General features: G+C 43.3%; 1 protein-coding gene across 1 annotated transcript in view; it reads left to right on the plus strand.

The window, feature by feature from the left end:
* The window catches only part of LOC133347254 (ryanodine receptor 2-like), a 323,764-nt gene that overhangs the window by 37,116 nt on the left and 270,624 nt on the right, over nucleotides 1-16,024 (plus strand). The window contains 4 exon segments of the mRNA XM_061559372.1: nucleotides 1,515-1,634; nucleotides 4,080-4,133; nucleotides 4,135-4,185; nucleotides 13,309-13,329. Of these exon segments, the coding sequence (XP_061415356.1) occupies nucleotides 1,515-1,634; nucleotides 4,080-4,133; nucleotides 4,135-4,185; nucleotides 13,309-13,329 (246 nt within the window).

Genomic DNA, 16,024 nt, shown 5'->3' on the forward strand with positions numbered 1-16,024 from the left:
TTTTTTTGGAGATGTGTCCATTTGTTAAGGGATTCATAATCAGGGCTCTCCTTTCACACGCATTGTATACATGTGTAATAACAGCCATAGAGGGTTCACGTGGGGATTGGCTTGCCGGTCCTGCTTTGTAGCCAATAAGGGTTGAGATAGGGAGCGTGGCCCCGGCGTGATCACGGCGTGTTAGCAGGGGTGATTGGCCTAGCCATCCGGGGCCCCAGCTAATGGGGAGCCGGATGAGAGGCGTGGTCCCGGGATTGACAGGGAACCATCGAGAATGGTCAAGGCTGTCCATGGAGGATTGGCTGGGGGGACCACGTGATGAAGGGATTAAGAGAGAGTGAGAGAGAACGATCGAGAGCAGACTGGGGAACGAGGAGAGCGAGAGCCACGCGCGTAAGGGGGTTCTGGGTGCCACGTGCGCGGTGGGAACTGGTGTGAAGTCTGCCCGCTCTCTGTTGTCTGCCAGCAACGGAGAGTGTGTGAGTAAAGTGTATTGTGGAAGTGAAAATAAAGAGGACCGATTTCAAAGCCGTCTCAGAAGGATTATTACACATGTGTAAACACACACATACACAAATACCTTATTTCTAAACAAAGACAAAGTTCCACCGTATAACCTCACACGACACGGCACATGAGGGGGTGGGTGGCCAGCACCACGCCCTTTGTCCTACCCAGTGGCGATGTTTACACATCTCACCAGATACTCGTTTGAGGCTAAGTCGACCGAGGGGAGACCCAGGTACCGATTCAGATACTCGTCACTGGTGTTGGCCGTGAGTGGGAATCGAACTTGTGCGAACCGGGTTCGTAGCGCAGCGTGCCAACCACTATGCTACCACTCCCCATATGCCTAAACAAAAAGTACAAATATCCCCGGTATATCTTTAACAGGCTGTTGGGGCAAGTGCTGTTAGCGAGCACGTATGGAGGCCTAAACACACATATACACAGGCACTCATCCATTCGTGCGCACATTCACACTACGAAAAAAATGTCATGCCCCACAAAGAAAGAGTTTGCCCCCTTCATTAATTTGGACAAGTGCTCTTGGCGAGCACCTATTGAGGCCAGTAAGGCACAACAAATGGTGATGTGGCAAGCACCTCATCCAGCCACTGTTGTCTTCCCAGTGCTAATCTTTACACACCGTACCAGGTACTCATTTTGAGGCTGATTCAACTCGGGATAGGCCCAGGATCTGTTCAGATATTACTTGCTCCTGATGTTATTTGTGGCTGGGAATCCAACTCGGGTAAAACCCCTTGCAATGCGCTAACCACTGGACCACCACTCACAGTGCCTACACACACACACCCATACACGTTCACGTGTACACACCTACAGACATGATGTGAAACCGCTTACAGCATCACATTGCTGTGGTATGATAATCATGATCATCAATCAGAGGCAATTACCTATGCTCACAAGCCCCCTTTGCACACTCAATAACTTAATTCCTCCCTTGACCTGCCATGACGACCGCCACCATTGTGTCCCCGCGCATCCAGGAGGATGAGGTCGTGCTGCAGAGCACGGCCAACATACAGAAGGAGCAGCTCAAGTTCTGCTTGGCCGCCGAGGGTTTTGGGAATCGTCTCTGCTTCCTCGAGTCCATCTCCAATGCCAAGGTACGACCACACCTCACCCACGCCTCACCTGCGCCTCACCCGCACCATGTGTCCCGTGGGAGGGCCACTGTCCCCCAGCCTTAGGTTTATGACTACTCTATACCATATTCTTGGTTCTTTCGGTAAAGTCACGTAGAAGGGAAATAATAAAATAATAAAAATAAAACATAATAAAATACAATTCTGACGACGTTTCAGCCACAACGTAAGCAGCCATCCTCAAGTGAAGAACAGGTCTGTCAGAAAGACAGCGTCTGAATGAATTTCATTCAGATGCTGTCTTTCATTCAGACGCTGTCTTTCCGACAGATCTGTTCTTCACCTGAGGACGGCTGCTTGCGTTGTGGCCGAAACGTCGTGAGAATTGTATTGTATTATGTTTAATTTTTTTTCTACGTGACTTTACCGAAAGAACCAAGAAGATGAATCCTTGCAGTCACGAAAGCTTTAAATCGAAATTCACTCTATACCACTCCTCGCCACGCTTTCGCTTTGGTACACAGTCCCGTGGTAGCCGACCAGCACCCTGTGTCTGGACTTGCGGTGTTTTTCTACACCGAAGCGTGTCCTACCACGATGGTGTTGTTTCCAGCCTGGTGGCAAATTCATAAAACACTCAAATTTCGGACCGGGTTCGCTCAGCTCGTCATATTTTTGAGCCAGCAAAATAAGAAACACTCGTTTGGGAAAACCACCAGTGGTTGTGACACTATTGGCTCAAAGCTTCCAGTGGCAATGAGCAGGGAGACAACTTTTGATACCGTCGTTGCCATGGTTACCGCCGCAAACGGACTGCCAGCAAAAACCCGGCACCACTTTAGTGTCACACGTCAAAATCAGATGGTTTTAAATTTAGACTCGGGAGGGAATCTGATGAGCTATGCAGCTCTTTTTTCCATAATGATGCCAGGCGATGTATCATATCTCACTCATGGCATCCATTTGGGAATTTCTTGTACTCTGCACTCTCACGAACAAACGAAGTGTCTGCTACGTTCAATGTGCACCGCACTACGATGCAACATTCCCTACCTGACTACTGATTTCACTTCTCTGTGTCTCGATGTAACACAGCACTGTGTCCTCCGCAAATTGATGCACAATCCTTCGTCTTGCTTATGGCAAGTACAGTATGCGTTAATTATAGATCCAGGTTTAAGTTTGAGAGCTGTGTGATAATATATTCGGGAGTAGCATGACTCATGGAAAAATAAGAATAGGTTTTACCCTCTCTGGCAATAAATCAGGTGTTAAGATGTGCAAACACCAAACAGAAACCTTTTGCAAGGAATCAAGTCTGCATTAACCACGCGTACCTGTGGTGAACGTTCAAACAAATACATGCTCTGATAATATATGGCATTGCCCTTGAAACTGATTGGCCTACACCAGAGACAGACTTCTGTATGGCCTCGTCTCACCAGTGTCAGACCAGAGAACGCCAAAAGGCAAACAGCACAAGGACAATGCCACACATATCAGAGTATTTAACACTTGGGGTGAGCAGCTATATCGTGGGACCTATTTTGCCAGTGTTAAAGTATCAAACGTAAAAATAGGTTTCTATTTGGTGTTTGAACATCTTAACACGTGTATTATTGCCAGTAAAGGTAAAACCTATTCTTATTTCTCATACTTTGATACTGACAAAAAAAAGGTCCCATGATATTAGCATGACGATTTATTTTTTAGCTTAAAAGTTGTGGCACCTTCCTGGAACAAAATGTGCTACCCAATCCATCGGAGACCCGGGCATAGAATGCAGTTGTTCGTGATCTGGTCCATTATTTCGTTGGAGTGGCTGCAGTCACACTGTGGGTCATCTTTAATGTTTTGCAGCGATTGATCGAGCCACCACAGTTTTCTTGGCACAACAAAGCCACGTGGAACAGTGGGGTGGTGCCCTTGACGAGGCTTTTGTTCGGAACATCGGCAGGACTCCACGGTGTCCGGCAGTGGTCCTCAGTTGACCCCGCTTCATCCAATTGTCTCGCCCCATCCCAGATTGGTTTCCGGGATCTCAGTTGAGTTCGTGGGAGAGTCGAGCAGGTCCTGGTGCAACAGGAGGTCTAGGCGCCCTCAGATGTTTTTTTTCCCAGTTTTGTTTGATGTTATGGCTTCCCACCACTCAATGAATGCCATCGGTAAAGACACGTTGCTTTGTGAGATAGATTTTTTTGTGCCTATGATTGACTGATAATTAGGTTGGTTCAGACATTTTGCTTCAATCTAAACACAATCCTCTCTCCTAACTCAGCCAGCGACGCTTTCAATAAGATGATTAAATGTTGCTCGGGGAGAAATGCTGAGTCAAACAAAAAAAATTGATCGTTTTGACACAAAGGTTTTTATTTCGTTTCTTGAAGCTGCAGCACACATGTCATCCCTGTGCATTGTGTGACTGTGGTGCTGATAATGGGTTTTTGGCTTCTTTGGCTGTTGCAGAATGTTCCTCCTGACCTTTCCATCTGCAAGTTTGTGCTGGAACAGTCGCTGTCCTGTGCGAGCACTGCAGGAGATGTTGGCCAACACCGAGGAGAAGGCAGAGGGGGTGAGTGGCCGATGTGTGTGAGGGTGTGTGTTTGTGCGTGTGTGTTTGTGCGTGTGTGTTTGTGCGTGTGTGCATGGCCTTGACATTGTGGGGAGTGGTAGTGTAGCGGTTAGCTCGCTGCTCTACGAACCCGGTGACCCGAGGTTCAATCCCCGCTCATGGCCAACACCAGTGACGATTATCTGAACAGGGCTTGGGCCTCAGCCTTGAACGAGTATCTGGTGCAATGTGTAAACATCGCCATGAAGGATGACACAGGTGGCGAGGTAAGGAGCCTGCCATCCACAGCCTCGTGCGCAGTGCTGGCCTTCATAGGTGCTCACTCACAGCACTTGTCACAAAAGTCTATTTAGCCATTACAGGGGATCTTTGTCTTGAGCGCCTGTGCTCCTGCGAGCAGCCCAGCTGCGTGGGCGTGGTGTGCATGTGCTCCATCCCACATGGGTGAAGGCACAGCGAGCGTACGAGTCTGCACAGTGGCTGAGATTCCTCAGCAAAAGGCTTGTTCATCAAATAGAAAGGTTAAGCCTTCTCTTTGGCAACGGATGAGGCTTCATTGAAAGCTCAGACGATGAATTAAAGGCATCGAAAATGAAACGTGTATCACGGGAAACATTTTATACGCAATCACATTCCCGTAAGCAGAGGTCTTTGTGTACCATCGCATCTGAACGGAGACAGGTACTACTTGGCAGGAATCTGGAATGAGATCGAGCCTCGTGTGGTGGAGGCCAGTCACACATTGCTCACCTATAATAAATTAGTTGAAAGACAATACGGGCCGTATTCTTAGTTGTGGCCCAGCTTGGGCTTGGGCTTGGCCTCTAACACGGCTCGGCTCAGTCTTGAGCAGCTCATTTACTTTCAATGCATGAGTGGCTCAACCATGGCTTGGCTCATGCTCAGCTCATGTAAATTCTTAGCGTGGATAGGACCGTGATCAGAGCCGGCTCAAGTTAAACGTGGCTTTGAGCCGGCTTACTTGACCCAGAGCCAAGCCGGATCTGAGCCGTGACTAAGAATATGAGCCTAAGAATGGCCTAGTTTCCATTCACACACACATTGTAATTGTTGATTTAGCCATCCATTCAGTTTATCATAGTCCATATGAAAAGTAATTGTCCTGATACTCTCATGAGTTATAGAAGTGCCACTCATTTCCTTTGGTAGTCCTGAGCCAGCTGTTGAAATTCCTGATTCCTATTTTGCCCCATCACTCTGAATATATAAGTAGTACTAATTTTCTTTGACCAGGAGGGATGATGGAGCAGGGGTCGATTCCCAATCACAATTTAAACTCACAACTCTGCAATTTTTCCAATTTAGCGACTTGCCACCAATGCCACCCAGCTGGACACACGTGTCTCTATATATGTATCCATTAACCATGGTGTCAATTTCAGACCTCAATGTTACTTCATATGGGGCTCGTTTATCTTTTAAAATGACTTAGCGATGGGCGGTTCAGATGGTTCGTTACCTGTGTTAGGAGCACTGCATCAGTTCTACTGAATGCTGGTCAGCCACCAGGGGTAAAACCATGTTATATGCATAGAGTTGATCATTTCAGTCCCGTCACCCTGGGCTGCACAATAGTAATAATCGGAATTAAACCCCTTGCATTAAACCCATTATATTTTTTAAGAACCACTGCTATGGGAATCAATTTAAGTGCAGCAACAACTACTTTAGGTGAGCAGTAATGTATTAGCCATAGATATAATTTTTTGCCATGAGGACATTCTGTCCTGCTGGCATGCTCCCACGATTTCATTTGCAAATCTTGTTAGCACGGTGAGCACTCAGAAAATGCGAGGTTACCTGGCTGTGCCATGCAATCAATTCATGCAATCAAGCGAAGGAAGTTGTTAGGTGAATCAGGCAGCAATCAGGAAACCGGCAGTCTGCCTCCTATAATAATGGACCAGCTTGTTGACAGTCGCACTCTCTCGTAAAGAATGATTCTTGTTTTATCCAACAGGATACTGCGTTATTCCAAATCTTGTCTGTCTGTCATGTGCAGTTCATTCAATGTGCAGAATCTTCTGATGACGATAATGCTAATACAATCATTATCCACGAAAGGCACACCAAATCTTAATATTTTCTTGTAAGGAGTGTCCCGCTCAAGGTTTTTGGTCGATTCGTTTTAAAATGTATTTATTTAGTTTGTAATTTATATTTGTACGTGGAGATAATCTGGATTGTCTGCAAAAACTGTGCACGAGGAGAGAACACCTTTTTGTTGTACTGCTCACTACTGGAGGGATTATAGTTAGTATTATTTTTACTATTAATGAGACTCCACAATTAATCTAGAAACATTCATTTTAAGGTTATTTCAGGCAATAATTCAATGATATATATTTTTTATATGATGCAATACAATAACATAAAACATAACAAGCTGGAACAAGAATACAATGTTAAGGACATTGGGGGCACTTGCTTTGTTAAATCCACATCCTTTATAAAGTTTCACTATTTTACCCTCGAAGGAAATTGTGAATGTTATAGAACATATTTTAAAATCCAAGTAATTTAAATCCCCAAAACTTCACAACTATCACTGAATTGAAAAATACAATCTAGATTTGAAGTTTTCGTGACTGCAGAGATCCATACTCTTTGGTTCTTTCGGTAAAGTCACGTAGGTATAAAAAACAAAATACATTAAATCACGACGTTTCGGGCATAACACAAGCGTCCGTCATCAGGTGGGACAACCACAGCAAGAAATAATTGCTGAAGTGGGTCACGTCGTGATTTAATTTATTTTATTTTATACCTACGTGACTTTACCGAAAGAACCAAAGAGAATTGAAATTTACAACATATGTATAGAAAATATAAGCTTTGGAAAGGATGACCCCCCCTCCCCTCGACATAGGAATATTCCATTTTCATAGCTGGCTCAAGGCCACCAACATATAAGCACCGTTCATTGTTCATTTGTCGACTTGGTCCTGATACCGTGATATTAAACTGCTCATGGATAATCGATCTTGCATTTGATGTGTCATGAAGCTTATTTACACTTCGTAGCAAAATAATTTCGTTTGGATAAAAGCTTGTGTAACCGGCTTGTGCTTTATCAAATAAAGGAAGGTGGGTTGATATAATTAGTTAGAATCAAGAAAAGGCCTTTAAAATTGTTTTTTTGTGGCGAGAAAAATATTTCAAACTGTGGTTCAAATGCCCAGTTAAAGTTGTTAGCAGAAAATTCCAAGTCGATTGATCTAAACGGAGAAAGCAGGGGTCATACATTATAACCACACGTCATCTAATACCGCATTGTGGAGTCTTTATCTTATTGACTGAACCGGTAAAATGCAATAAACTAAATAAAAATGTGACAGTATTGTTAAATTAACGAATAAAATAAAAAATAATATTCCTTCTGTTGGCCAATCGGCCTTTTGGATCAATGTGACCCAGGAGAATTAGTTCAATCAAGGAAAACTCTGGACAATTGAGTCTTAGTCTCAAGCCTCACCTTACCATATTAATAATAAAGATGCGGCCCATGCCCCGCCACCTTCTCCAACCATTATATAAACGCAGTGGTAACTCCTGTAATCTCTCATTTACTTGATACAGCTGTCGTGGCTGTGACGGTACCACCTGAAGACGGAAGCTTGTGTTGCCTCCGAAACGTCGTGATTTTTATTTTATTTTACTTTTTAATGTTTTTTACCTACGTGACTTTACCGAAAAAAACCTAAGGATATGAATCATTGCAGTCACGAAAGCTTCAAATCTAGAACAATTGAGTCTCTCAACGGTATGGTGTGTCCTTTGAGACGATTGTGACTGGGTGGCTCTGGTGTTATCTCAAAAGCCACCCATGCACATTATCAAGCCCAGAATTGAGCACGAGACATTCATAGCAAACGGTGAGATGCGTTGATCCGGAAAGTCCATTTGTCAATTTAAACCTCGGTTCCTTTAGGTCAGGGCTGTCCATACTTGAGTCCCAAGGGCTCATTTAAGCTTGGCTTTGGCATCACTCAAACTTACAATTGGAAACGCTTCTCTGCAGCTTAGAAATAAAATTAAGTTAACCATCTACGTAAGAATATAGCCTTTGCAGTCACATGATGCATGACGGGCTGAGTTTTAATGGTTTCCCGTGTAGGAAAGGGATGAACATCAGTGCACGTTTCATGAGTGAAGTACAAACAATCATCTCTAATATCTGTTTGTGAACATCTCTCTAAGATGCCCCATAGCCCATCTCTCATATCTATCTTATATATTTTTTTATACATCCCTCTCACCCTCCCTATTTTATATCTCTCTTATTAGTATTAATACATCTATCTTCTCTCTCTCTCTCTTTTTCTTTATTATAGGTCTCTGGCCCGAAGCTCTTAGCAGCTTAGTCAATCTATCAGGCCTTCAATGCCAATAGTATGGACATCCCTGCTTTTTATCTCTTGAACTATTGTCTGGAATTCTCCAAGGCAGCACCTCTTAAATTTCATTTTGATATTGACCATCTTAAATGTTAGATATGTCTGGTAAGAGGCTGTGAGCCAGTGGCAGAAATTCCATATTTCTGTTGTGGGTATCAGTCTGTCTAGAGGATGACCAATGTCGACTTCCCACCATTTTATCAACCTCGGAGTCCATCCAGGATTCTGATTTTGACGATTATTCTAACCAGAGTTCCACCCAGCCAACTGAAACATGCTTGATTCCTATTTTTCCTCGCTAATGTGTTTCGCCAAATTTGAACACTCGACAAATACTGATATAAGGTACTGTAAGCCGTCCGCATCTCACATAACGTGTATTTACCCAAATGAAAATGTATCCAGTATTAATTAACTGTAGGAATTACCTTTAGCCTCCAACCACGCAGAAACAAGGTTGGGGGAGGGGGCTAATATAACCAAATTGATGTATTTACCTATTAAGCAATCGTCACAGAGGGCAGATCGATGGTGTCAATTTGTTGACGATGAAGCCTTCTAACATGTGCTGCACCTCACTATGTTGCTTAGTAACGGAGCTAGTGGAGTGCGACGATTTACTGATTCATTGCCACCCCATCCACTTAATTATTTCTTTGAATTATGTTCATTCTAAATTAAAGCGTGCCCTAAAAAAAGGCTAAAGGTGCAGCCCTGCAATTCCTGGTCCACGCCACTGCTGGCAGAACAGCTTCCATGAGATGGGAGCTCTAGGGAGTTCCTCTGTAAGAGGGTATTTGGCCTGCTCTCCCACACTGGCCAGATGTCTTGGAAGAGGTGAAAGTGTACACACTTTGCCCCACCACACACGTCCCTGCTAATCGACTGACTGTAGTGCCACCATTTATACTGTGCGGTGGACAGAGGGCAGGAAGCTTCAAGACATTTGCACCATCGTTTCAACTGCCACACCGGGAGGTCACATTGAACCGGTGACCTCTGGATTGCAAGTCCAATGTGCTAACCAACAATTACAATGTGCGTGGATGGAATTGTCACAGCTCCACCTGGCTGCATTTGACAAGAGAGTAATAACGCATTCAATGGGCCCCAAACAAAAGCCCCGGATTTTGTTATTGTTCCGGAACTGTGGAAGGAAGATAATGGGAGACCTGATATTTTATGAGATTCAAGATGGTGTCACATACAGAGGGTTTGCCATTTTTCGACTTAGATATTGGTTTCCTAGCACTTACTTTACAATCAATTTGCCTGTTGGAGGTTTCCTTCTTGACTATTGAGATGCATTTCCAAATCAAGTAGATGTTTCTTATGTCGTACGTGCTGCAGTACATAAAAGCACAACTTTCAAGTCACCAGTGCTGTTTTGTGATGATTACTGCGATCACAAATGCTGATCACCTTGACTCGAATATGTGCCATGTAGAGTATAGCTAAGACAATTTTCCCAGTCACTCGTGTGCGAAAAATGTTAAACTGAAAATGAAACACCATTCATCCACGGATACAGCTGGCCTGTTGGCGATACGTTGCTGTGGAATTCAGTTTGAAAGAGTACCTCATTGAAGTGGTTTTATTGAAACAGGTGTGAAGCCAGTAAAACATTCCATAGTTGTAAATCTGCCTAAAAAAATGCTCAAACGCTTTCAATTGGAAAAATTATCCCACGTGATTTAATTTGTGCCTAAAATTACAATGCTATGTTTAACCATCCTCGCTCTCCTTGCGCTAAGTGACTTCTAATCTCTCAACTGCTTTGGCCCATTCCAAAATTGCATACACCCCTCCTGTGCATTTGCCTTCTTACCTCAAAGTACTTATATTACAAGATTACTTTTGTATTAGTGTAAGGTAAAAAATCAGAAAGATAATTGTTCTTGACCTCCAGTGTGTTTATGGTATGGATGAGACAAAACAGTTAGTCAGCGAATTTAGTAAAAGTAATAGTTTTATAATTATAATTTGGCCCCTCATGCTTGTCCGTTATTCTTCTTATTTTATTCGTACCACTTGGATTTATTTTGCCAAATTACTGTCGGAGATATTTGCTACTTTGTAATAATTTTCATTGCAGTGGTTGAAACTAATACAATTCTCCTTTGCTAAAGAGGCTTCACTCACGTGATGGGCAGTGTCTCAAGATAGTTCGTGGAAATGTCAGTAAATATTCCAAATGTTCAGCTGATTTGGCCATTAAAAATAAAATTGGCCAAAAAACGTGTTTCTGCAAACAATAATAAGAACTTCTAGGTTGTTAAATACTTTCATTTAGATATACTTATTTCATGAGTAACTGTTCTATTTATAGATCCACGAACTTGTTTTTCCATGTTATTATCAAACCATCACCACGTTAGAAAGAAGAACAAAGGAAGTTAATGAGGAACATTAATTGTGATGAGGCAAAAAAAACCTCTAATTAGTGCTACAATCAAGATCACAAAGTCAATAAAAAACATCAAATGTCACTTTTCAATTATCTTGTTTAATTTACAGCAATAGAATATGGTCCCGTACAAAGCAGACAATAATCTGCCATCTGAACCTCATCTTCATGTCAACGTGAGCCTCAAGTGACCCAGTCAATCGTTTGTCAAAGTTTATATGTGGAGCCTTCTTTATATCGACATTTACATGCATCAGACGTTTTTAAGGAGCACAGTAGTACTTTGGCCACAAAGGGATGTCAGGCCTGTAAAATAGGGTCCCGTGGAGTGCAGACCTCCCCGTGTCTGTGCACTGACTCTCTGTAAGGTGACCCCACAAATCGTTGCGTTACTAACAAGCTCTGAAGGTCAAGGCCCACCATGACCTCTGGTCGATGAAATATAAGCGGCAGCAAAGGCAGGGATGAAAACACAGTGGGTGGTGGCTTAGAGACCGGGCAGTGGTCCACTGTACATCTCTGTTATAAGTGTACTTGGCACATCCCTATGTATGCGTTATCAACTATTCATGGCACATTAAAAATTATGGAACTTTAGAAATAGCTCACATTAGGAGATAGGGTTCGCTCTCTCTCTGTCAGCATATATTTACGTATGTCTGCTAGTCTGATTGTACGTATGTCTGTCGATCCATCCATCCCAGTGAGTTGTTTTAGTACCAGTCATGCACTGAAAATAATTTAGGCCTAATTGTCCGAATAAAAAAAAATTGTCACCGCGCGCATTGAGGTCTGGAAGATGCTTGTAAATTTGGAATTCCTCCACCATGCACAGGAAGATAGTGTAGGATTGCAATTCAGGGTTTTTTATATGATTGAGTGCCTGCGTTGGCTCCAGTGTGGTTGTGCGTGTGCATGTTCACATGTATAGAAATAACAGCACAATGTCTTATCGTGAAGCCAAAGCGCAAGCCTCTCCTGGTGGTCATGTCAGGCACATTACACTTTCGTTACTATCAACCTTGTCAGTGTAGTTGTGCATTTTACTCAGTGTATGTCTAATGCACTTGCCAACTGTGCAGCACGGGATATCATTATGAAAAGGACATTTTGATCTGATGAAATAATCTCTGGACTTGAACAAAGCAACTGCACGTACCTGGCCTCTCTGTGTGTAGGTGCATTCAGAGGTTGATTTGCATTTCGTGGCAGGATAAAGTAAATAACTTGGAAATCCGAATTACAAAATTGCAGCAAAGTACAATAATGTGCTATTGAGTTCCGTACACCTCATCAATGAGATGAGGTTTCTATGGTTCAGACATGTCTGCAGGATGGAGGGCACATTCATGAGACAGCATTGGATTCTAGGAACCGTGCCGCCAGAGACCAAAGAAAAGACCAAAGGCCTGGTAGTTTGATAACTGTAATAGTGAACCTTGGAGGCCAGGTGCATTACTGTACGACAGCTGAGAAGGATCTGGCACGAGGAATAGAGTGATGATGAGGTGTATTCGCATCAGAGACACTGGGAACGGTGATTTCTTAACATTTCTTAACCTATGTTTCCACTGCTGTTTGTGTGTACCTAATTTCCATCTTATTTGACTCCTACCTACTGCAATATAGTTTTTGTGGCCCAATAAAATGCATTGACTTATCGCAAATATTTGTTTTATGGAAGAATTTCTATATATTAATGGTTAAGCAAGTACTTGATGTTACAGCTTGACACTTACCATGGTTGGGCAATATTTTGTTACCATCACTTATCTAGGGCTTTTGGAATAGCGGTGATTGGGGAAGAGACGGTATTAGAAGTACTGTTTACGAGTGTACCATGGATTGCTTCTCTGTAACATGTGACATATAGGCAGCCTAATCATCGAAGATCAGTGTTTGCATAGGATGGCCTCTGTGTGTCTGCGATCATGCCATGGCAACTGATAAGTGGGCCGGACAGGTAAGTGCCACGAGTTTGGTCAAACGGACGCACCTCACCGTAAATACAGTTTACCCCATACAACGGCACTTCTATTTGTGTGTATCTACATCAGTGAGATGTCATTTTCAACGTTGTTTAACCACTCAATGTAAACCCCCACTGTGTAACGATGGTACGGGTAGTCCAGAGCTTATAGTCGCCTGCATTCACAGTCTCATTACCTGTGCTCTTGTGTTGTCGTTGTCAATGGCGCAGGCGGACGTGTCTTGTTAACCCAACCCTCGTGTGAGTGATGACAAAGCTCAGCGACCCACCGCTGACTCCTGTGTTTTGCCTTCCCCCCCCTTTGCTAGCCGGTTGACATGGAGAAATGGGTAGGTGGGATGCCTTCTTCTCTGCCACGTTTCCTCTTACGAGCCCCCCAACCCCCCCCCCCCCCCTGTGTCACCCTTGCAAGCCCTGACCATCACATGCCCCCCCCCCTCCTCCTTCCACACCCCCCTCCCACACGTTCGCTGATTGATGTGCACGCAGGCACTCAAGAGCAGTCTGAGCCACAGCGTGTGCGTTTCTGCTGTGATGGCAATGATGCACTGTAATGATATGAGTAGACCATCTTGCCTCACTCCTGATAACTAAACCACTGCCCCCCCCACTCCATCGTCACAAATGTGTGTCATCTCACCATAAATATAGATGTATATCTCTCTGTGGTCTATATACATTATAAATGTTTTAATTTGAAATGGGCGGACACTTGACTTAGAAGCAGGTAAGTGCTCGTAGACTTCATGCGTTTTCCTTTATTTGGACACTTGGGGAAGATGCCTCTCATTGGGAGTCTTCTCTCAGCCCCCATCTCATCAAACTCTCCGTCACACGATGGGAGATCACTCCACGTGGCTCTGCTGCTACGAAAGTTTCGAGTGGGCTGATTATTTTATTTTAGAATACGGTTCGGATTTATACGGCATCGAAGTGCCAACCATCTTTATATTTATGCATCCATGGCTTAGCTGCATATCAGATGCATCTGGGCTGTCCAATGATACAGTTTAACATAAGAGTGGATGTTGTTCAATATCGTTGAGCTATATCTCGTGTGCAAAGGTATTTGTGCCAAGTACAACAATGCCTGCTTCTTATCTGGTCAATGAATTCAATATCATGACCTTAGTTACCAGTACTCTCTTACAAAATCTGCAAAGTGAATAAAGTCACTGATTTGAGCCTGGTGGTGTTCATCTCTGTTAAACGTTGTAAGTCAGTAAGTGGAAATTCCACATTCCTATGACAGGCCTTGTCTATCGTTAAGTCTTGCCATATTAATATGTGATGCTGACTGGAAAGTGCGTAATTTACCAACCCAGAGGGAGTGATGATGGGCTGAGTGGCCTCTAACTGGAATTTGAATGTGAGTGACCTTGTCATTCAAAGCCTGCTGCTCTGGATTATTGATCCATGATAAATTGCTTTGAAGCAAATTGTTCTGTTAGAAATTGTGCCATTAGAAATGTGTCTTGACCACATGTTTTCTCACTCCAGTTATTATCACTGTAACGACTCCATTTCTTTGCAATCGAAAAGGCCTCCACAATTTGTTTTTCACACCCGTCCTCGGTCGGCATCGTTTCGCGAGAGAGATGAACGAACAACGTTTGGACATCTCACACAGCCCCGGGCACCCGGCGTGTTGGCGAAGGGCTGTGGAATAGATTCATTTTATAGGGACCGCCCCCCCCCCCCCCCAAAAAACAAACCCTTCATGTGGCCTTATTTAATATACACAGTAGAACCCCTCTTAACGAGGGAAAGTGGTTCCGCGAAACCGGTCGTTAAGCGAGTACAGGAAATACATGTTCAAGGCTTAATTCGTTCCGATAGCATCGAATGTTACCCTTTTTGACCCAATAAACCTACTTTATAGTATTTAAACAATGGGTGTTAAGACATAAAGATACTAACAACATTATAAACACGTAATATTAAGAGGTACATGGTTATCAATGCATTGTTTAATATTTACTGTACCTTCAACAGTCCGTGGTTAACAGGGGGAATGATCGGTAAGTGAACACATTGGGCTCTATGGAGGTCCGTCGTTAGGCGATGAGTCGTTAACGGGGGTGGTCATTGAGAGGGGTTCTACTCTACACTACTATACACTACACTACTATACACTACACTATACACTACACTACTATACACTACACTATACACTACACTACTATACACTACACTACTATACACTACACTATACACTACACTATACACTACACTATACACTACACTATACACTACACTATACACTACACTATACATTACACTACTATACACGACACTACTATACACTACACTATACACTACACTACTATACACTACTCTATACACTACACTATACACTACACTATACACTACACTACTATATACTACACTTTGGTTGTTAAGAGGGGTTCTACTGTATATGAGCAATGTTAACACGCTCTACTGCGTCACGTCTCACGTCAATGCGATGTGTTTGTTGCTCCATTAATTTCCACCTACTGTTTCACTTACATTAGCTATTGTTTGCTTTAACTTGCAATGTCAAATCTTTTAATTGTTTCCTCGTTCAACTGAGGGTTGCTCACTGTACACAGCATCTAAGCTATGAATATTGAATTCGATGAGCAGATGTCCGTTTTCATGAAGAAAAAGGCCAAAAAATGGGATTTTTACGTAATATTTGGTGATATTACTTCCACAGTTTGTATATTGAATAGGCTGTATATTCAGGCAATGTCAGGGGGAGGGGTGGGGGGGAATTAGCGGTGCAGTGGTTGGCACCCAGTGCTATGAACCTGATGGTACGAGTTTGATTCCCGGCCATGGCTCACGTAAGCAGCAAGTGACATCTGACCTGATCCTGGATCCATTCCTCAACAATTCGCACTGACCATGGGGTGAAGTATGATAAAAAATATATATATATACGTACCGTCACTGACAGTGTTAGCAGGCCTACATCCAGCGATGGATATACAACGAGCTGCAAACTAAAGTGAGGCATTTTTCTCGACCCTTACGTGA

The sequence above is a fragment of the Lethenteron reissneri genome, chromosome 25, assembly GCF_015708825.2.
Source record: "Lethenteron reissneri isolate LAM-NWPU_2019-01 chromosome 25, ASM1570882v1, whole genome shotgun sequence".
Lineage (NCBI taxonomy): Eukaryota > Metazoa > Chordata > Hyperoartia > Petromyzontiformes > Petromyzontidae > Lethenteron > Lethenteron reissneri.